Source organism: Sus scrofa, chromosome 5 (genome assembly GCF_054392235.1).
Source record: "Sus scrofa isolate SSC_HxYL_T2T_F1_AM1 chromosome 5, Sscrofa_HxYL_maternal_Yorkshire_Landrace_v2.0, whole genome shotgun sequence".
NCBI classification, from domain to species: Eukaryota; Metazoa; Chordata; class Mammalia; order Artiodactyla; family Suidae; genus Sus; species Sus scrofa.
This window is the reverse complement of record NC_139387.1, coordinates 19,461,851-19,484,224: the sequence shown is the minus strand read 5'-3', so window position 1 is coordinate 19,484,224 and position 22,374 is coordinate 19,461,851. Positions and strand designations below refer to the sequence as shown.

The 22,374-nt window shown below is 42.7% G+C and overlaps 1 protein-coding gene across 14 annotated transcripts in view; it reads right to left on the bottom strand.

Moving 5' to 3' along the window:
* Positions 1 to 22,374, bottom strand: part of SCN8A (sodium voltage-gated channel alpha subunit 8) — a 192,699-nt gene that overhangs the window by 108,383 nt on the left and 61,942 nt on the right. For all 14 annotated transcript variants that reach the window (XR_014803177.1, XR_014803178.1, XR_014803176.1 and 11 more), the window contains exon 2: positions 18,267 to 18,596. Coding sequence is in view for 8 of the 14 variants with exons in the window: in XM_084955570.1 (XP_084811696.1) it covers positions 18,267 to 18,542 (276 nt within the window). In the remaining 6 variants the exon portion in view is untranslated. The remainder of the gene's footprint in view (positions 1 to 18,266; positions 18,597 to 22,374) is intronic.

Sequence of the window (22,374 nt, the reverse complement as noted above, 5' to 3'; positions counted from 1 at the left end):
AGGACTTTCCCGAAGTCCCCTCTCTGAAGTACTTGTACTCTGCGTTTCTATAGCAACCCTCTCTATGAAAATGCCAAGCCTTTTAAATAACCTCCTCATTCAACCTCATAATACTCCCATGAAGTATGTGTGAAGGAGGGGTTATTATTCTCTATGCATTTCACAAAAGCTCAGGAGAGGGACCACCACCCATCAAAGGTCAGGCAGCAAGGAGCACCAAATTATGCCAAGTTTAGAGCCTCTTTACAGCTTCTATTGTGCCAGATGGAGAGGCAATTCTATGGCAATAGGGCAGAGAATGAACCTGGTGTGGGGGATGGATTCTCGGGTGAATGAGAAATTTGAGCCCCTGGGGTACATTGCATAAAAGCCTAAGCAAGAATGAAAGAAGCACTGGCCCCTGTCCCAGGATCTAAAACCAGGACTGGGCCTCTAGGAAATCACCTACCTGCCTTAGAAGAAGACAGGCAACAGGATTTTTTAAAGTAACATCCTCTGTACTTTCCAAATTTCTCATCTTTTAGTTTGGCCATGACGGAAAGATGGGTCTAGAGGAACCACTGAGGGTCTTTCCTATCTGAGGATTAGCGCCTACAGGGACCTGGCCCAGAGCAGGTGCTCAGTAAATGCCTGTTGCCTGGTTAGCGAACAAATGCTTGTGTGTCTGAGGTGAGGGGAACAGAGAAGAGAAAAAGGAAAAGAAGACGTTAGGAAACGGAAGTTGTTAGACCTTGGCTGAAGAAAAACCTAGGAGGCAGCTAGGATTCTGAATGAGTACAGTGATGAGTCGGCAAGAAGGGGACCGATGATCCTGAGGGAAACTAGGGCTCTTTAGTGAATTTTAAAACTATGGTTTTGTAGGTATAAAGGCTTTCCTAAGGATGTTTTATATGTGAAGCAGAAATTTTATAATTAATTTAGGTACTGAACACTGCATTTAGAATAGTTTATCACCACCCCTTTCTAAATATTTATATCTTATATTTTTATCAAGTATAAAAACAGACCTTTTATTTTCTATTCAAGGAGAAATAAATATATAGTTTATACTAAACCTCCAGAAATGAAAGTGAATCTGCCATACTGCAAGTAGCAAGTCGTATTACAATAAAACATACTTTATTGTTAAAAGAATTAGATTTACATATGCTTACTTTACATGCAGTTTTTCATAACTTCATCTTTTGCATAAAGCAAGATGGTATTTGGACCCACACAAGTTTTCAAAGCTTAGGAACCTCCTTTTTAACACTGGGGCTTATAGTGCTTTATTTGAGAGACAGAAGAGTATATACTAGGGTCAGCAAATCTCTTTTGTAAAGGATCAGATAGGAAAAATCACAGGCTCTCTTGCAATAACTAACCCTGCCTTTGTAGTGCAAAAGTAACCCACAGACAACATGTAAACAAATAAGAGTGGTTGTGCACCAATAAAACTTTATTTATGAACAAGGGAATTTTCACTCATCGCCATATATATATATATATATATATATATATATATATATATATATATGGAAGTTCCCAGCCTAGGGGGCGAATCGGTGCTACAGCTACCAGCCTACACCACAGCCATAGCAATGTGGGATCCCAGCCGCACCTGCAACCTACACCAGAGCTCATGGCAACGCTGGATCCTTAAGCCACTGAGCTATGCCAGGGATCGAAGCTGCGTTCTCATGGATCCTAATTGGGTTCATCACCACAGCCATGACAGGAACTCCCCAAATATTATTATTCTTTTGACTTTTCCCCAACAATTAAAAAATGTAAAAACCCTTCTTAACTCATAGGCCGTGTGCAAAAGCAAAAATGGCAGAGCTGATGTAGGCCATGGGTCATGGTTGGCTGATCCCTGTTATACACCAATACCAGTTCTGACCTAGGCCAGACTGGTCTGGCTGCTTAAGACTTATGTGATTAGGCTTTTCTTTCTTTCTTTTCAATGCAGATTCACAATTTTCACCCCAGAGGTTCTGTAAATAAGCTACAGAGGAATGTGCTCACCAGGACTGGGGAACTGTCACATCACCTGTCAGGTATTAAGGCTCCTAAGATGTCCACCTTCACCTGCCTCTACCTGGCTGTATGGCCTGGGGCAGGGGGGCAGGGCGGGGCGGTGGCGGGGGGGGGGGACACCCACAGCTCTCTGGATCTCATCTTCTTCATCTATAACATGAGACAGGGGGCTGCCTGGTGGGCATGCTGAGGTCCTTTCCAGCTCTGACATCTATGAATCTACAATTTAGAAAATACGCAGAAGCATCCAATATTAATGGCAACAAAGCGGCAAACCATACTTTGGAGGAGGAATGCCAGCCATTGCTCATTCTTTCACATTCAATCTTGGTAGGACTCTTGCTGAATTAGTTATTTTGCCCTCTCAAGTGAAACTCTCAAATCCAGGGTCAACAGTGCCTAGTACTATCCTGACAGCTGTACTTACTGGGCAGGAGGCAGCATGGGGGAAGACGTGTACCACTGGCTGCTTCTCCCTGCCCCCATCCCCTACTTAATCCCCGTTCTCGCCAGAGCAGTGACTATGGGAGAAAGAATGAATAGGGATGATTGGTGATGGGCTGACTTTAAAAACAGATACACAAAAGCATTTTAAAGTCATAGGCATGGCTGATAAAATCCCGGTACGCATCGTTAAGCTGTGGGTAAGAATCCAGAAAAGGAGATACACCCCTTGTTTGCCACTGGGCTCCCACACCACATCCTTTAAAGCCCAGGAGGAGTGCGAAAGACAGCAAGCTCTGGATTCTTAAGAGAATATTTTTTAATCAACAATCATTTGGTACCCATGAAGTCCAATAATATTTTACCTCATCTGTCTTAAATTAGATCTCTGTGAGGTAAACGAGTTAAAGGGGAAATGGAAATTGAATTGCGGTTTATGGCCCAAGGGAAAATATCAGTTTATAACAACAGCCACTGAATGTGAGCCAGCAGAAGCCCATTAGGAGCAGCGGAACAGCTCTTAACGAGTCGTGGCATGCAGTATTAATAAATGTGTCAAGCTGGCATAAGCTGAGCTTTCTGAAAAGCACAGGCTTTTCATCTCTAATTAGCACTGTGGGGCTTGAAGCACATGATGGAGGCGCTTGGCCCTTGCTTCCCTTCAGGGTCCACGACAAGGAGCAGGGACATCGTGCAAGGCCAGGTACGAGCACATTTACGTTCATGCCGAACAAATCCTAGCACATTGCAAACACAATACATGAAACGCATACAGTTACCATAAGCCGACTCATAAGCATTTCTCCACCCTCACCCCAGGACTGGATTAATTTTTTTAAATCATACAAGATATAGAAATTACAATAATGGTGCATAAATATGAAAAGACATTCCAGAGAAGTCAAGGCGGAGCCCATCACAGAACAGAAAACTTCTTAGAGAAAGGTTTATTATCCAGCCCCTGGTTTTCTGTGGGACACAAGGCCCAGGAGAGCAGCTCTCCACTCAACCCAGCCCTCCCTCTCCTCAGAGGTCATCATCTCAATTAGGGCAAAGGTAACCTGCAGGCATCTGATGACCCTCTGCTGTAATGAACACCTAGGGGCTCAGAGATGGAACTGATCTACAAGGGGGCATTTGGGAACCAATCCCCTTTGGCTCTATCTGGCTAGAACTGTTACCCACACTGACTTACGACTGTCTCCCAGGGTTTGGACCCTAGATCTTAACTGTTCTGACCTCTGTAATTGCCTGACTCTCTCATTTTAGCTGACCTCTCTAGCCTTAAATTCTTGCCTGCCAAGCATATATATGTATACATGTATGTGTGTACACACACACACACACACACACATCTTATTCTTCCAGACTCATGTACCTCTTCTGATCTAGGCAACCGGCCAGTTTGACTTATATTAGCTGCTAGCTCTCTCTTGCCTAACTATAAATTCTGGTACCGTCTACCAGGACAAATCCTCTCTGCCTATTGGTTTAACAGAGCATACATACACAGAGAAATACTCTTCTACACAATAATACAAATTAAGTGGATCTGAAAAACAGCTCTAGCAGTGATAACAGCAGTAGCCAAGTGTCCACAAATCCACAGATCTTTGGCATTCCCTTCCGAGTAACTATGCAGCCAATAAAGCAGGCAACAGATAAATGTCCTTTCAAAAGTTTCCTGTTTTAATAAAGAGAAACACAATGCTAAACAGGTTCTATCTCAGACTAGGAAGCTGTTCGATAAATGATCTGCACTGTCAAAATGACTACACCGAGTTAAAGGGAGTCCTGATGCTTTTCTGAATGTTAATCAGCTTAGTGGTCCTTCAAATAAAATTACAATTATAATCCCAATGTGACCCAGGAAAGGCTCCAACAAAGGCACAACTGGCCTGAATTTCCAGAATATCTGTGCCCTGGTAGCCAGCTTAGAAATACTCAACTAAAAAGCAGGACATCAGGAGGCAAGCAGTTTTTTCCCCTTTAGGCTTATACTTCTGTTTGAACCGAATGAATATTCAGAGCTCTCATCTTCCAAGCCTCTATTTCCTACACCGAGGATTGAGCAAGAGAGACCTCTAAATCCTGTATTTATTTTGTTATTCCTTTTACTCACTAATAATTGTACCCATGAATCTGTTTAAAGAACTAATAGCTGAGATGCCTTATATAATACCTGTCTCGCAGCAACCACTTGAAGAGGTAGGTATAATTTACAGATGATGAAAGAGTGGCAGAAAGGTGAACTTGCCCCAAACCATAAAGTTATTCAGTGGTAAAACTCAGAACTGAACTGAGGCAGTCTAACTCCAAAGCCTCTTAATTATTATACTACACTGGAATTTTTTAAAAAGCTTCAAAGTTACTTATCAAATCTAACTCCTCACTTTGCAGACAAGAAAGCAAGCACAGAGGGCTCTGCCCAGGCCGAGACCACTGGCTGCGGAGCCGGAACGGAAGGTTCCTGAAGTCCAGTTGCCTGGCTTCTGGTCCTGAACTCTTTTCAGCACACCAGGTCATCCGATCCAAACCTCCGACCAATGAAGAAATCTCGTTTACTTAATATCCTTAACTCTGGTGAAAGGAACAGCCCTTGCGTATGACACCGAGATCACCAGCAGCTATTAACAGAATTCTCCCAGGCTAAGCTCGATGAGGATAATGCTAGCATCACATTCTGTCTGTGGTTCTGTTTTCTAGTGCTTCTGTATGCACTCTCACTTGATCTGACCTTGTAACCCCATGCCCTCCAACCCACATTTGGAGCAGGGACACCCCCTTCCTGCCCACATCCTGGTGACAGGAAGCCACACCTGGCAGGACAGCAGCTGCTTCAGCACTGAGCCTGCATGGTGCCGTTCCCCGAGGCAGGGCGACTGTGAACCTCCTACATGGCCATTCCTCCTCAATGTCCTTCAGTGTGAGTTTGCCTTTGATCTCCTTCCCCCTTCCGCTCTTGGGGTACCCAGCCTGCCGCTGCTCTAGGGTAAAGCAAAAGGCAGGTTTATTATGTAAAGCATATGAAGGCTTCCCTTCACTGCACTCGCATTCTAGAATCTATTCTCCCTCTCCTCTCTTAGAAAGCAGCAGAGTAGAGCAGTTTAGAGGCTTTGAGGTGACAAAGACGTGGATGCAAGACCCAGCTCCATTGCTTATTAGCTGTCATGGTTTTAGGCAATTAACGTGGGTTGCTAAGGCTCCGTTTTCTTATTGATAAAACAGGGATAATGACTGATAGTACGTACTTTATCAGTACTACTGATAAAGGAGGATTAAATGAAAATTCACAAAAAGTCCCCACTACATGCCTGGCACAGACTAAAGACTCAACAATGCGATTAAGATGACACTGTTGCCAGCACACAGACGTCTGCTGCTCCTGTTTCCAGGCCCCACACACTGGGTGGCAGGAGAAGACTCTAAGGGCTAATGATTACGTTACTCAGTATTCACACACTTGGCACAAGCCAGCAGGACACTTGTGCATCAGCCAGACCAAGAGTCCAAAGTCAGGAGGGAGCACCTGCATAGGCTCAAAGTGGGCCCAGAGGTCATTTCAGACCTGAGAATTCCAGAAACAGGAGAAAATATAAACTGCCACGTATGCACACAGTGGGATCCAACCAGCTTCCCTGGCTTTTACCTCCTGTCTCACCAAACCATGCCCCAAGCTCCAGCCACAACAAAACTCAGGGTGTTAAGCAATTCAACTTTTTTTCTCACGCCTCTCTGCCTTAGCAGGTACTGTTCTTTAAACCTACACTGCACTTTCTTCTCTTCTCCAACAGTGGCGCTGTTCTTCTTCAAGGTACAGCTCAAATATTGCCTCCATTCAACTCTCTCAAACAGAATCATCCAGAATCATCCTTCCTTTCTTTGAGTCCCCACAACGCTTTGTACTCACTTCCGTTAGAGCACCTCAGATAGTGTGGTCATTTTTATTTACACATCAGTACCTCTCACTGGACCCTGAGATCCTTAAAGGCAGGGGTGTATCGTCCAACTATGGTGAGTTTTCAGCTGAGCAAGCAGAAGATATAAGATGATGCCCATCTGGTATAAGGTAGGTAGTTCGTACATGTTTGCTGAATGTACGAATGAATCTCCTAGTCATGAGGAAATCGTACAGTTAAAATAACTAACTTATAACTATATCCAACTTTCTGCCAGCTGTCTGACTTACTTTTTCCACTCTTCAGCTCATCTACCCATAAAAATTCATTAATTTTAGTCTGAAAAGTCTTCTCATCTTTTCTATGCCTTAGAGATCATGCTAAAGACATGGAATGAAAGAAAGAAACTGAAGAGTACTACATTCATGCTGATGTACCGAAAAATGACAGAAATCATTTAAAAATGAGAGCAGAACACAAAATCAAAAAAATCGCCCTGAAATATACTCGACAGAGACAGTATGATACAGTCGAGAGACCATGAATATTACATTCACGCATCCCGCGAACTGAAAGCTGGCGCTACCACACATGAGGGGAGGGAATCTGAGCAGTAAATGAACATATCTAAGCCACAGTTTTTTATCTCTCTTTTTTTCCCCCTTTTCTGGCCACACTAGGAAGTTCCCAGACCAGGGATCAAGTCTGAGCCGGAGCTGCAACCTATACCACAGCTGCAGCAATGCCGGATCCTTAACCCACTGCTCTGGGCTGGGGATTGAACTGGCACCTCCAGAGAGACAAGCTGGCACGTCAACCCACTGCGCCACAGCGGGAACTCCCACATTTTTCTCTCACTTGTGAAAATGTGCAACATTCTACTGACAGCACCCTAATATGGGTGATCCTCAAGGACTACCGAAAATTGGGGAGTCAGTGATAGCTCGAATTTGGGTGGTATCATCCACGAAAATAGTAGATGAAGGAAGGTAAGTAGCTTTGAGGGGAGAAAATGGGTTCAATTTTGAATACACTGAGTTACCCACGGGAAATCCAGACAGAGATGCCTGGCAAGCACTGAGTATTTAAGGAGCATCGTAGGCCAGAGATACAGATTCAAGAGTGCTGAGAGAATGGATGAGATGAGCCAGGGCGATTGCGCCAGACGAGGGGAACACAGCCCGAGGACTGAACCCGAAAGAATGTGAACATTTAAGCAAAGGTGGAGGAAATGAAGAAGAAAGAAAAGGAGTAGCCGGAGATGTAAGGAGAATAGGGCAGTTTGAGAGGATCTTCCATTTGAGAGGATCTTCCATTTGAGAGGATCTTCCATTGAGAATGTACTGGTAGAGAGGTGAGGATGCAGTCAGGCTGGAAGGATGAAGGGGTGGGTGAGGGAGTGTAGGTGGTGATGGTAATTTTTTTTTTTTTTTTTTTTGGCTTTTTAGGGCTGCACTTGAAGCATATGAAGATTCCCAGGCTAGGGGTCAAATTGGAGCTGTAGCCACTGGCCTACACCACAGCCACAGCAATTCCAGATCTGAGCTATGTCCACAACCTACACCACAGCTCACGGCATTGCCAGATTCTTTTTTTTTTTTTTTTGTCTTTTGTCTTTTGTCTTTTTGTCTTTTGTTGTTGTTGTTGTTGTTGTTGCTATTTCTTGGGCCGCTCCCGCGGCATATGGAGGTTCCCAGGCTAGGGGTTGAATCGGAGCTGTAGCCACCGGCCTACGCCAGAGCCACAGCAACGCGGGATCCGAGCCGCGTCTGCAACCTACACCACAGCTCACGGCAACGCCGGATCCTTAACCCACTGAGCAAGGGCAGGGACCGAAACCGCAACCTCATGGTTCCTAGTCGGATTCGTTAACCACTGCACCACGACGGGAACTCCAATGCCAGATTCTTAACCCACAATGCCATATCCTTAACCCACTGAGTGAGGCCAGGGATCGAACCTGAGTCCTCATCGTAACTGTTAGATTTGTTTCCCCTGAGCCACAAGGGGAACACCACAAAACTGGAGGAATCTTTTATTTAAACTTCATTCCATAGACCAAACTTTGTAGACTTAACAAAGTGTCTGGAATAGGAGCGCTTCTTCAGAACAGGCAGCAAAAATTCTGCTAGAATCAGAACTGACAGAAATTGTCAAATAATGATGAAATCCTAATCTTGAATTGTGTCAAAAAGGGTTATATGTAAAGAATTCACAACTCAAGTGAATTTGGAATCAATCTGAGAGAAGCATCCGTCTGTATATTGATGTCATAGTCTGACTCTCCTTGACTAAGAAAGGATTTAAAATATGGTTAATTATAGTGAGAAGATGATCAATACCACTGTAATCTCAGAACTACCATATGATCCAGCAATCCCACTCCTGGGCATACATCCAGACAAAACTTTCATTCAAAAAGATACACGCACCCCTATGTTCACTGCAGCACTACTCACAATAGCCAGACATGGAAACAACCTAAATGTTCATTGACAGATGAATGGATTAAGATGTGATATATATACACAATGGAATACTACTCAGCCGTAAAAAAAGAACAAAATAATGCCATATGCAGCAACATGAATGGAACCAGAGATTCTCATACTAAGTGAAGTACGTCAGAAAGAGAAAAACAAATACCATATGATATCACTAATATGTGGAATCTAATATATGGCACAAATGAACCTCTCCACAAAAAAGAAATAAACTCATGGACATGGAGAACAGACATGTGGTTGTCAAGTGGGAGGAAGAGGGAGTGGGATGGACTGGGTGTTTGGGGTTAGTAGATGAAAACTATTGCATTTAAAGTGGATAAGCAATGAGGTCCTGCTATACAGCACAGGGAAATACATCCAATCACTTGTAATGGAACATAATGGAAGATAATATGAGAAGAAGAATATATATGTATATGCCTGGGCCACTTTGCTGTACAGCAGAAATTGACAGAACATTGTAAATAGACTACAATAAAAAATTATTTAAAAAAATCACTGTAGGAGTTCCCATCATGGCTCAGTGGTAATGAACCCAACTAGTATCCGTGAGGACGCAGGTTCAATCCCTGGCCTCACTCAGTAGATTAAGGATCTGGCATTGCTGTGAGCTATGGTATAAGTCACAGATGGGGCTTGGATCCTGTGTTGCTGTGGCTGTGGTATAGGCCAGCAGTTACAGCTCCAATTAGACCCCTAGCCTGGGAACTTCCATATGCTGTGGGTGCAGCCCTAAAAAGACAAAAAACAAACAAACAAAAAAAAAAAAACAAAAAACACTGTAATTCTGAAACACCCTCCAACATTCAAATGGTCATTATTAAATAACCCACTCAACAAGTTAATTCTTACTAGAATAAAAAGATTTCATAAACCCATGCACCTATGGTCAATTAATCCATGACAATAGAGAAAACAGAGTCTCTTCAATAAGTGGTGCAGGGAAAACTGGACAGCTACATATAAAAGAATGAAATCAGAACACTCTCTAACACCATGCCTAAAAATAAATACAAAATAGACTAAAGACCTAAACATAAGACCAGACCTACTATAAAACTCTTAGAGGAAAACATAAGCAGAACACTCTAACATAAATTGCAGCAATACCTTTCTTGATCCACTTCCTACAGTAATGAAAATAAAAACAAAAATAAACAAATGGGACCTAATTAAACTTATATAGTAGTGTATATATGTCAGTCCCAACGCCCCAATTTATCTCTCCTGCCCCACATTTACCCTTTGGTGACCATAAATTTGTTTTCAAAATCTTTGAACATTTGTTATCTGTAAAAACCTTATTTCTTTACTTGTTAATATCTGTCTCCTCGACCAAAACCAAGTTCTAAGAGTATAGAGCTTGCCTGCTTTCTTCCCAAGGGCATGGAACAGAATACACTCAATAACAACTCACCAAACTATCAAAGGAAGAAATGAATGCTCAACTCTTACCTTAAGCCTCCAAAATCACAAATTCCTATCAGCTTACCTCTACAGTAACTCTCACTTCACCCTTTCTCCTTACTTTTCACTTCCAGCACCATAGCTGAGACCCTCCTTACTTCACAGCCAGGCTCTCTGTCCCTCTGGGTCCAAGTAAAGATTAAACTTCTTCTTCTTTTTTTTTTCTTTTTTTTTTTTCTTTTTGCCATTTCTAGGCTAGGGGATGAATCAGAGCGGTAGCCACCGGCCTACACCAGAGCCACAGCAACGCAGGATCCAAGCCACGTCTGCAACCTACACCAGAGCTCATGGCAACGCTGGATCCTTAACCCACTGAGCAAGGGCAGGAATTGAACCCGCAACCTCATGGTTCCTAGTCGGATTCGTTAACCACTGGGCCATGACAGGAACTCCCCAAGATTAAACTTCTTAGTCTAACACTCTAAGTCCTCCATGACGTGGCTCCAGCACTCCCTTCCCACTCCCCAAATTCCAATCCAACTAGACTACTCAGCTTTCTCTTCCTATGCCTTTGCCTTTGTTTTCTGCATCTTTGTTCGTATTATTCTTTCTGCCTAGAATGTTTCAGTCTATCCCTATTTTCTAAAATCCAAGCCTAACCCAAACATTATTCTTATTATGGAGACCCTTTCTGAAGCTCTCTTGTCAAAAGTACTATCACACTATATATATACTACCATGTTATAAGCTATGCAATGGTAAAGAATGGACTCTATTAATCTTTAATTCCCCCAAGAGAACCCAATACCCCAATGCATCACATACAGAAAATACTCGGGAAGTATGTGTTGAATAAATAGATCTTTTTTTTTTCTTTTTTTTTTTTTTTGTCTTTTTGCCTTTTCTAGGGCCACTCCCTCAGCATATGGAGGGTCTCAGGGTAGGGGTCTAATAGGAGCTGTAGCCACCGACCTACACCACAGCCACAGCTACGCGGGATCCGAGCAGTGTCTGTGAGCTATACCACAGCTCACGGCAATGCTGGATCGTTAACCCACTGAGCAAGGGCTGGGATCGAACCCACAACCTCATGGTTCCTAGTTGGATTCATTAACCCCTGAACCATGATGAGAACTCCTAAATAGATCATATTTTAGATGAGGCAACCCAAACTGATATATATTCCATGTCAGCTTCTTTCATTTCCTTTATAGTCAGTTAATATGGAAGGTTACACAACTCCTGTGTAACTACAGCCAAAAAAAAAGCAAAACACTTAATAAAGGTAGACATGATAGAACAACTTAGAATATTCAGCAAATAAAATCTTTTGTATAATGAAGAAGAAGAGCTCTAGGTAGAAGCTACTATCCTTTTTTTTTTTTTTTTTTTTTTTTTGTTGCTTTTTAGGGCCACACCCAAGGCATATGTAAGTTCCCAGGCTAGGGGTCAAATTGGAGCCACAGCTGTCAGCCACAGCTACAGCAACACCAGATCCAAGCCACATCTGCGAACTACGCCACAGCTCATGGCATTGCCGGATCTCCAACCCACTGAGCGAGGCCAGGGATCAAACCCACATCCTCATGGATACTAGTCGGATTCATTTCCACTGCACCACAATGGGAACTCCCATCCCATGATGTTTGATAAAATCTCTTCTGATTCTAAGGTTCCATAAGAGGAGAGATAAGACTGGTGGAACTTAACAACAGTAACCCACCTATCTAAGAATCTCTAAAACATAAGACAACCTATTTCCTGCTCTACTTCCTCAGCCCCTAAAGAAAACTAATTCTTTGGAAAAGGAAAAAATATATTGGTAACCAGTCTTTTCCCCCCAGAGTTCCTTTCACTTTGGTAGATGGGAAAAAAAAAAAGCCATAACGTCACCTTTCATGTTCAAAGCACTTAGTAACGTACACAGTATTTTCATAGGGATTATCTCATAAGATTGACTCATTCATTCAATAAATATGAACTGAACCCTTACTAGAGGGCACTGTTCCAGCTAATGAGCATACAAGAGGGAGAATAATAAACAAATAAATATATTATATGCCAGATGTATAATGGAGAAAAATGAAGGAGGGTTAGCACAATAGGCTGTTTTGTTTCATACAGCGTAGGCAAGAAATAATTTTTACCGCAACCTTCAGGATAGATGGGATATTAGCTATTAGCATAATCTTAATTTTTTAGATTAGGGTAACTGAGATGCTGAATGGTTAAGTGACATGCCCAAGATCATCCAGAATTAGATGGAAATGGATCAGAAGCAAGATTTTCCAACTCCTGATCTACTGCTAAGGCTATATGAGAGGAATCTGATTTAAGAATGTTAATTAGGGAGTTCCCATAGTGGTGCAGCAGAAGTGAATCTGACTAGGAACCATGAGGTTGTGGGTTCGATTCCTGGCCTTGCTCAGTGGGTTAAGGATCTGGCATTGCTGTGAGCTGTGGTGTATGTAGGTTGCAGATGCTGTTCGGATCCCAAGTTGCTCTGGCTGTGGCACAGGCCAGCAGCTGCAGCTCCGATTCAACCCCTAGCCTGGGAACTTCCATATGCTGCAGTGCGGCCCTAAAAGGACAAAAAAGACAAAAAAAAAAAAAAAAAAAAAAAAAAGTTAATTAAATTCCTTTCACTATTAACAATAATTCTTTTTTTTTTTTTTTTTTTTTTGTCTTTTTGCCTTTTCTAGGGCCACTCTCGCGGCATATGGAGATTCCCAGGCTAGGAGTCTAATTGGAGCTACAGCCGCCAGCCTACACCAGAGCCACAGCAACACCAGATCTGAGCCATGTCCGCGATCTACACCACAGCTCTCGGCAACACCAGATCCTTAACCCACTGAGCAAGGTCAGGGATCGAACCCACAACCTCATGGTTCCTAGTCGGATTCATAAACCACTGAGCCATGACGGGAACTCCACTGACAACAATTCTTAGAGAATGGAAAAGAACCCCCTACACGTACATCATTAACCCATTACCCTGAGAATGGCCTTCCTCCCAATGGCTCAGAAGCATTTACCCCAATTTGATTTGGTGAGTAAAATAATAGAAATATTTAATTTTTTCATATTGTTATAACATATTTTTTTCAAACCCCAAAATAAAATTTTAAAATATCTAATTGTTTTTGTTTTGTTTTTGTCTTTTTAGGGCCGCACCCGCGGCATATGGACGTTCCCAGGCTAGGGGTTTGTCCAATTGGAGCCGTAGCCACCGGCCTACACCAGAGCCACAGCAACACCAGATCCGAGCCACGTCTGTGACCTACACCACAGCTCCCGGCAATGCCGGATCCTTAACCCTCTGAGCAAGGCCAGGGATCGGACCTGCAACCTCATGGTTCCTAGTCGTATTCGTTTCCGCTGCGCCACAACAGGAACCCCAAAACATCTAGTTTTTATTCACAACAGAAAGCAGCATCTAGGCTGCAAAAACAGGCAATGCAACACCTCATCAGCAATACTTCAAATCACACCTAATGACATAAACTCTCCGTTAACAGCCTGTCTCTGCTCTGCACACCTGTTAAAAGTGTATGAAAATAGATTCAGCAAAGATTTTCTGCCAGGAACTTGTGTGTGTGTGTGTGTGTGTGTGTGTGTGTGTGTGTGTGACACAGAGAGAGAGACAGACAGACAGAGACAGAGAGACAGAGACAGAGACATTTAAGGAAAAAATTGTAAATATTGCTGGGAACAGGGTGCCCTGCCATACCTAACTTAAGCTAAACCTAAAACCCAGGGGTATCAGGGATGTGAATGAAAAAGCAAGGTTTCTTGTCTCCATATTTGTGTGCCTTGCTTCAGAAAAAGTGAGCCAACTGAGGCTGAGGATCGATTAATGAAAAATCAGAAAAGGGGAAAACGAATAAAATATGTTGTAACAAACTGAGAGGAGGTGTTGGCTTTGACCAAGTACTTCACCCCATTAAATTCATAAAATGAAGAGGTTAAACTAGGTGATGTCTAAGACTACCACATTCTAATTTTCTATGATTCTAGGCTGATTCCAATTGCAGGAAAAGACAGATATGAAAACTTGAAGGTAAAATGAACTTGGGAAACCATATATAATTTTTAATACAATATGTATTAAAAATACATACTGTATTTAAGTATGTGCCTACTTAAAGGCACATAATCAATCCTGTAATTCGGATTTCTGTTTATAGGACTTTCTTTTAAGAGAGCATATGCACTGAACAAAAAGGACACAGATATCAATTATTGGTTTTCAGAAACACAAAAGAGAAGAAAAAGGAAAAAAAAGGAAAAAGGCCTTTTTTCAACCTAATCCACAGACTTTCTTGCTACTCCACTTAGGACAGTTCTTAGGAAAATACACGACCATTTAAAATTCAACGAGTTATTATTAAGCACTGGAGAGTATTTTTGTACTGAAGATAGAAAGACACTTTGGACAAAAGAGAAAAAGTCCTTAATATGATTTACTAAAAGAAAAAAGCACTATTTACAATAGCCAAAACATGGAAACAACCTAAATGTCCATCGACAGAGGAGTGGATCCAGAAGATGTGGTACATATACACAAAGGAATATTACTCAGCCATTAAAAAGAATGAAATACCAGCATTTTTTGTAACATGGATGGACCTAAAAACTATCATGCTAAGTGAAGTCAGCCATACAATGAGATACCAACATCCAATGCTTTCACTGACATGTGGAATCTGAAAAAAGGACAGACTGAACTTCTTTGCAGAACAGATGCTGACTCACAGACATTGAAAAACTTATGGTCTCCGGAGGAGACAGTTTGGGGGGTGGAGGGATGTGCTTGGGCTGTGGGATGGAAATCCTGTGAAATCAGATTGTTATGATCATTATACAACTACAGATGTGATAAATTCATTTGAGTAATAAAAAAAAATGAAAAAAAATTTAAAAAAATAAAGTAAGCTGTGCAGTAATTAACAAAGGTAAAAACAGTCTCGGTATTTATTTTCCCTCTGTCAAAGACACTGACGACTGCTGTTTTCAACTTTGACCCACTTACACCTGCCTAAATGAAATATGAATAAATCATGATACATAAAGAAAAAAAAAAAAAGAAAAAAGTGTGGAAGGGGGAGAAATGAACTGAGGATTTATCCTGATAAAACTTAAGATTTCGTAGTATAAAACTAGGGAAAGCAAATCACAAAACTAAGACATCAACTGACTTAAGAAAAGAGTAGAAAGAAAACCAAGCACAAAGGCATTCAGGACACTTCAGGTTCCTAAAAATACCTATGTGTTTTTGTTTGTACATAATACAGTATAAAAAAACTCCAGAAGATACTACTACCAGTGGTTACCTGTGCAGGAAGACAGGAAGTAGGCAGGTGTAAAGGGGAGACTTTTCACAGAATATCTTTTTTACTGAATTTTTAACCATGTAAATATAGTACCTATTTTAAAACTTAAATACATGTAAAAGTTTAAATGTCCTTTAAATTCAAGTATTTGAAGGTAATACTTGAAAGACAAGAAGGTCAAAGAAAGGAGACATTTGAATAAAGGACCAAGAGGCAAAGGAAATCTTGAGAGGTCAGAGACAATCCAGAGAGAGGATGATCCGGATTGGTTTCAGTACTATCTGAAAGTCAGGTTAAGTGCAACACGGACACCGCTGTTGAGGACCCAAAGAAGCTTACGAGCTCCAACCAGCTCCAGCACCAGGTCTAAGAGTAACTTGAAGATGAGATACACATGTTTTATGGCCCTGTGTCTGTGGACAGTGTGAGAGCCACAAGGGGATGAAATCAGAACTTTACTAAGAGTGAATTTAAGTTTTTTTTTCCACTCTCTAAAATAAAGAGGGGAGGAAATGAGAAACCAGTTTCCTATGAGTCATGAAAGTGATCAATCAGGTAGAAAATGAGACCTATGAGGAAAAGAAAGCCCCTTGTACCATTTAGCAAAGAAAAGAAATTCTACTTTACAAGGATTATTTAAGACAGCCCTTGAAAAACAAATGGAGCAGTGGAAATGAATCCGATTAGGAGCCATGAGGTTGCGGGGTTCGAACCCTGGCCTTGCTCAGTGGGTTAAGGACCCGGCGTTGCCGTGAGCTGTGGTGTAGGTCACAGACACGGCTCGGATCTGGCGTTGCTGTGGCTCTGGTGTTGCTGTGGCTCTGGTGTAGGCCAGCAGCTGTAGCTCCGATTTAACCCCTAGCCTGGGAACCTCCATATGTCATGGGTACGGCCCCAAAAAGACAAAAGCCAAAAAAAAAAAAAAAGCAACACCAGGAACTATAAAACATTATAGGTACTCATGGCAAGTGCAGGCAATTAAAACAAACAAACCAACCTGTGTTGTCTGCAAATATAAACATATTTTGTGAATAGTGGATTAGGGTACAAACACACCATATACAAAAAAAAAAAAAAAAAAAAGAAAGAAAGAAAGAAAGAAAAACAAATGGAAGGAAATGTCCTCTTAAAGTCATTTCTACTCTCGGTGTGTTTTGATTTGTGGGTTGATTCCCAGTGTGCTTCCGTGTAAGGAGACCTTGCTCATTTGGCCTAGTGAAAGGCCTTAGTTAGTAAGAAGTATTAGTAATGCCAGCAAAGATCTGCAGGTGGACTCCAGCAAGCATATTACTTTTAATCAACTGAAAAAACCCTGATGTAAAAATACAATGCATGCTTCTAAAGTGCTACTAATGTTCTTTCTTGTCATAGGTGTTTGTTTTATAAAAATCATTACAGCATTTATGTTTTATGAACTTTTCTGCATGGCGGTATAGTTCACATTTTAAAAGGAATAAAAAATATAAAGTTATCCTTTCCATAAATTATCTGTCCCTTTGGTGAGGCCAAAGGCTGAAGTCAGATTTTCTATCATGAAGAACCAACCCCCTACTAGAGTGCTATCAACATCCGGCCTACCCCCCAAAATGGTACTAATTAGTGCCAGAGACCCACCGTCCTTGGGTCCTCCCTCCCAAGCTAGGACCAGGCTGTCTGCAGTGCAGGAACCAGGGGAAAAGGTACTAGGCTCTGACAATAATAGATCCCAATAGTTTTCATATATGAAGTCAGGGTTAAGAATAGGAAATTTAATTTGCATCTGAGTTGAAAAAATAAATAGTTCAAATAAAAAGCAAAGAGGTTTTAGCCATCTGAAAGGCCAAAGTCCAAAGGGCTTTACCTATTTGCTCATTGGTGTAAGAGTATTTCCTGAAAAAGTTATACCAGGTGGCCACATTGATCTAAACAGGCACAACCTAAAGTCTATGTTTTGTCATTTCTTTTTACCTCTACTAAAGCCATGGATACAAGGGCAGGAAAGAGGAGGGAAATTATATATATATATATATATATATTTCTTTCTTTCACTCATGCTCCTTACCAGCAGGAATTGATTCTAATGTAAGATTCAGTGCTGGCTCAACCCAGACAACTGTGTAACAAGGCCAAAGACCTAGTCTCCTCATTGGCCCAGTTTGGCTCACTCTGTTCTATTCCCGTCCCCAACAGTTATGATCTAATGCCACCAAGGGGGCTAGATAAGAGTACAAATCCATCATCTCCATTACATTAACAACAGGCTCTGCTGATGCTGCAACAGTAACCTCATTTCTATATTCAAATATAGAAACCTGTGTGTGAGCAAGATTCTTCAAGGCTGTCCCATCTCTCACTAGGCCATCTTTCTTGTACTCTATTAAAGCGTATTGCTTCATTTATGCCCCCTCCCTTTTTAAAATAAATCTATTTCAATCTTTTTCTGATTTGGCCTGGAGCCAAAAAGAGAAGTCTTATGAACAGATCGAGATGTGCCAAGATCCACAAATGACCCTTAGCAGCAATTTAGCCAAAAAAGAATCCCCATAAACCAGAAGTGAAACAAAGCGTTAACTACTTATCCAAACTTTGGCAAAGAGACACAGCTCTTTCTCCCCATCTCCCCTACGCCTGTGAGGAAAGGACTCTCTGAAGCTGCTGCTGCTCCTCCTCCAACTCACTTTCTGCGTCAAATAGTATGGGTCAAAGTCCTCCAGGGGAACCGCGACCAGGCCTTGTGGGATGTCCCCATAGATGAAAGGCAAACTCTTCCCTGCTTCCAGGTCACTGTTGGGCTTGGGCTTGCTGTCCTCATCGTCTTCCCGATGACTGCCATCGGCCTTTGGTGGTTTCTTGAGCTTGCTCTCAGCAATGCGCCTCTCGATGTTTGCCAGTGACTCAGGGGTGAAAGGCTTGAAACTATCAGGGCCTGGTGGTGCGAGCAGCCGCGCTGCCATCTTCTCATCCTGCAGCAGCTTCGTTAGTTATGCTGCGTCCAGGACAGGTCAGCTCTGGAAGAAACAGCAACACAGACAGCATTAATCAATCACTGCTCCAAAAAGAGGCCAGACCAAACCATCTCACGCTCAACCTTTATTCATAACCTTCGCCACACATAGTTTCTTCCATGACATGGCTCTTTTCCTCTCCAGGAAATCTGTGGCATGAATGGACTAGGTGATATTCATAACCACCCATGAGGGGAGTGAGCAGCCAGGGAGATCAAAACATGGGATCAAAACTGAATCGCCAGCTTTTATTACTGACTTAGATGCACCTCACTGTTAGTAACCACTTGAAACTACAAAAATATAATCCACACCCTCAAGGAACTTCTATTCTAAACGAATACGGCATATTTAACATACCCGGGGCACACATTAGCTTAGGAATCCTTACATGCCCAAGTCACCTTCCTTTCCTGACCTCTTCTCCCTAAAAAATACTCTGCCTTCCAAGAACACAAGGGTAACTATGACTCTTTATTTTATTTATTTTTTCTGCTGTACAGCATGGGGACCAAGTTACACTTACATGTGTACTTTTTTTCCCTCCCTTTGTTCTGTTGTGATATAAGTATCTAGACATAGTTCTCAAAATCACTCTTTTTAAATTTTAGTCTCTGAAAACACTAAAACCCTTCAGGACTTTGGAGGTGGAAAATAGAGGTAAAATAGCTTCCATATGCTTTGGCTCTTCCGTTTCTAGTTCTTTTTCAGTTCACCAAGGTTGTAAAATCCATCTGGTATAAAAGTTCAGGCGTACCTGCTCTGACCACCAAGCTCACGCCAGGGGCGAAGACAAAGCCCTTTTCCTCATGGAGAAGGCAGATGTCGCTCTGCACACCTCCCGCTGAGCAACGGGAAGAGCACATGGGAGCGGGGCCTTAGACCTTCCTCAGAGGCAACAGCCCCGCAGCACTGCAGTGTGAAGACAGCGGAAAGGCCCGAGAGGGGCTCAAGCCAGAAGCACAGGAAGGAGAACAGAAACACAAGCAAATTCCCTTTGAAATAGAGAAACCAAAGGAGTGCCAGACACGGTATCGGAAAGGCCCATCTCCATCTGTGTTTATACAGAGTCCTAGGTTATTTAAACACACACCTTGGAATAGGAAACTCCATAATGCCAAAGCAACAGTGTCCGGTTACTGCCACAGAAGGACCCAGACGGCTGAGTCTTTCCACGGAAGCTTTAGGGCTTCACTGGCAGTGCACCTGGCACTGGTGCAGCTGCTTTCTCCTTCTGCTTTGTGAGCGCCACAAAGACAGTCTGGGAATTTTTTTTAAAAGGCTGCTCTTTCCTTTCTACTTAGCCCTCAGGGTCCACTTCAAGGCGAGTATCCATAAAACTTGAGGCGATTCAAGAGAACAGTAGTAGAGTTAACTCTAAATAACTGGGGAATGAAATACCCAAGGGCTCTTTCCATAAGTACCCCTGCAGAGACCCCAGATTTCTCCAATGGTGGAGACAGCGGGTGGTGCCAGAGGCCGTGCGTGGTATCTACGCGGGTGGGTCAGCTCACTCGCTGACAGCCTGGCGCTGATGAGGCCAGAACCACAAGTTAGCTCCATGCTTCACACAAAAACCACTGTTCTGCAGATAATGGGGTCAAAAAAATCATTTTCATGTATGAGGCACAGGGCTTTATAGATCCAGTCCCTTTCATTTTAAGAATTAGGAAACTCGGGGTCCTAAGAGATAAGACAACCTGCCCAAAGTTACAAGGCCCAGAAAAGACCACAACCAAAGAGCTTGGACTTGTTTTATCACGACCAGTATCAGCCTCCCACCTTCCTGTCCGCCTCTGACCCCACTACGCCCCCAGAGGAAGAGTCTGGGTCTTCGAGTAAATCGCAGGCCAATGCCAATGGTTACTGCACTACGGCTTCACTCGCATTGTTTTCCCCAACCTCTCAGTCCTTTCCCCTCATCCAACCCCCAACTGCCTCCAGTAAGTTCTGACTCCACCAAAGAATCTTCTCATCAGCGCCAGCCTTTACTAATGTTCCCCCTTGTGAATCCCCAGAGCTGTCAGGATCTTATCTAACATTTATCACATACTTGCTATGTTTCAGGCACTGTTCCAAGCACCTTGCTTGTACTACCCCATTTAATCTGCAGAACTACTTGTGAGGTAGATATTATCATTATTGTTCTGCCCACCTAACAAGTGAGGAAAAAGAGGCCCAGAGTCCTGATGTAGCTCACCCGAAGTTACACCGCAAGAAAATGACAAAATCAGAATTCAAAACATCCTCTTCACACTTGCTCTGGCTCTCCATCATTATTCAGTTGCACCATCAAAGTCTCCAGAGGGCATGAGTGATGTCAAACTTGTTTCCTGTCCTTTTCACAGAGAATCAGATTATGCCTGGAACCCACAACAGGTCCAAATAGCCGGGACTCGCTGGCTCCCACAGCCATACTCATTGGGTCACCCTCGGTTCCTACTTTGAGGACAAAGAATACCGCAAGAGGAAGTCACTGCAGAGGCTGACAAATTTCTGTGACCTGACTGTACACACCTGGGCTCTTCACAGGTAAAACCATCCAAGGCTCGGTCCTCTGCCTTTGTTTCCTTTTGCCTTCATCAAAACCACGTTCCCTCAATGATCCCTGCCCTCCATCAGAGTCTCAATCTCTACGTTTCCTCTCCTACTTCTCTAGCTTTTCCCTTTACATCTTCATCTCCCCCTGCCCCTTGTCATTTGGCTCAAGCAAGACTCTTGGTTCTCTTTTGTATCCTGCTTTTATCCACGTCCACAATCTCCTCTTCCTCTACCCACTTTTTCTTCTCTATGGGCTGGCTTTCTGCAGTCTCTCTCTGCCAAACTCCTTCTTTTAGGGATCTCATCTACTCAAAATGATCACTATATGGATGACTTTCAGATTTCTATCACCAGCCCAGACGGCTCTTCTGAGCCCCACAACTGCCTGTCACCACTTCACAATTAAAGCATTTAAAACCACTTATGTTTACTTCCAGAATGGATTCTTCCACCTGACTTTCTTAATTCTGTTACTGGGACCATCATTTTTCTAGCCATCTAGCATGGAGCCTCAGTCATCTTTGCCCATCATCCTTGGCTGTCCTTGCCCAACCGGTCACCAGCCTCAGTAATTCTTCCTTCAGAGTTTCCATTTTTAACAGCATCACCCTAACTCGAGTCCTACTGCAATAGCCTCCCACTTGTGGACCAGTCCTCAATCCACCAGACACATCTCCAAAGATCTGTTTCCCTAAAAAATCTGCTTCTGGGAGTTCTCATCATGGCTCAGTGGAAACTAATCTGACTAGCATCCATGAAGATGCAGGTTCAATCCCTAGTTTCGATCAGTGGGTTAAGGATCCGGCACTGCCGTGAGCTGTGTGGTGTAGGTCACAGACGTGGCTCAGGTCCCAGGTTGCTGTGGCTGAAGTGTAGGCTGGCAGCTGTAGCTCCAATTCGACCCCTAGCCTGGGAACCTCCATATGCTGCGGGTGCGGCCCTAAAAAGACAAAAAAAACAAACACTACATCATTTCCCTCCCTCAAATCTCCTGGATTTATAGAACAGAATCCAAACTTGTGCCATTCAAGGCCTTCTACAACCTTACCTCTCTTAGATATTCAGCTACAGCCTTACACTTCTCGAAATTCTTTTCTACTGCTTCCCTACAAGAATATCCACTCTGGTGACTGGTTTTTGTTTTAATTTTCTAGTTTTTTTTTTTTTTTTAAAGGTAGAACAATAAAGTGTACAAATCTTAAGTGCACAGACTATTTTGTAATATGTACACACTTGCATA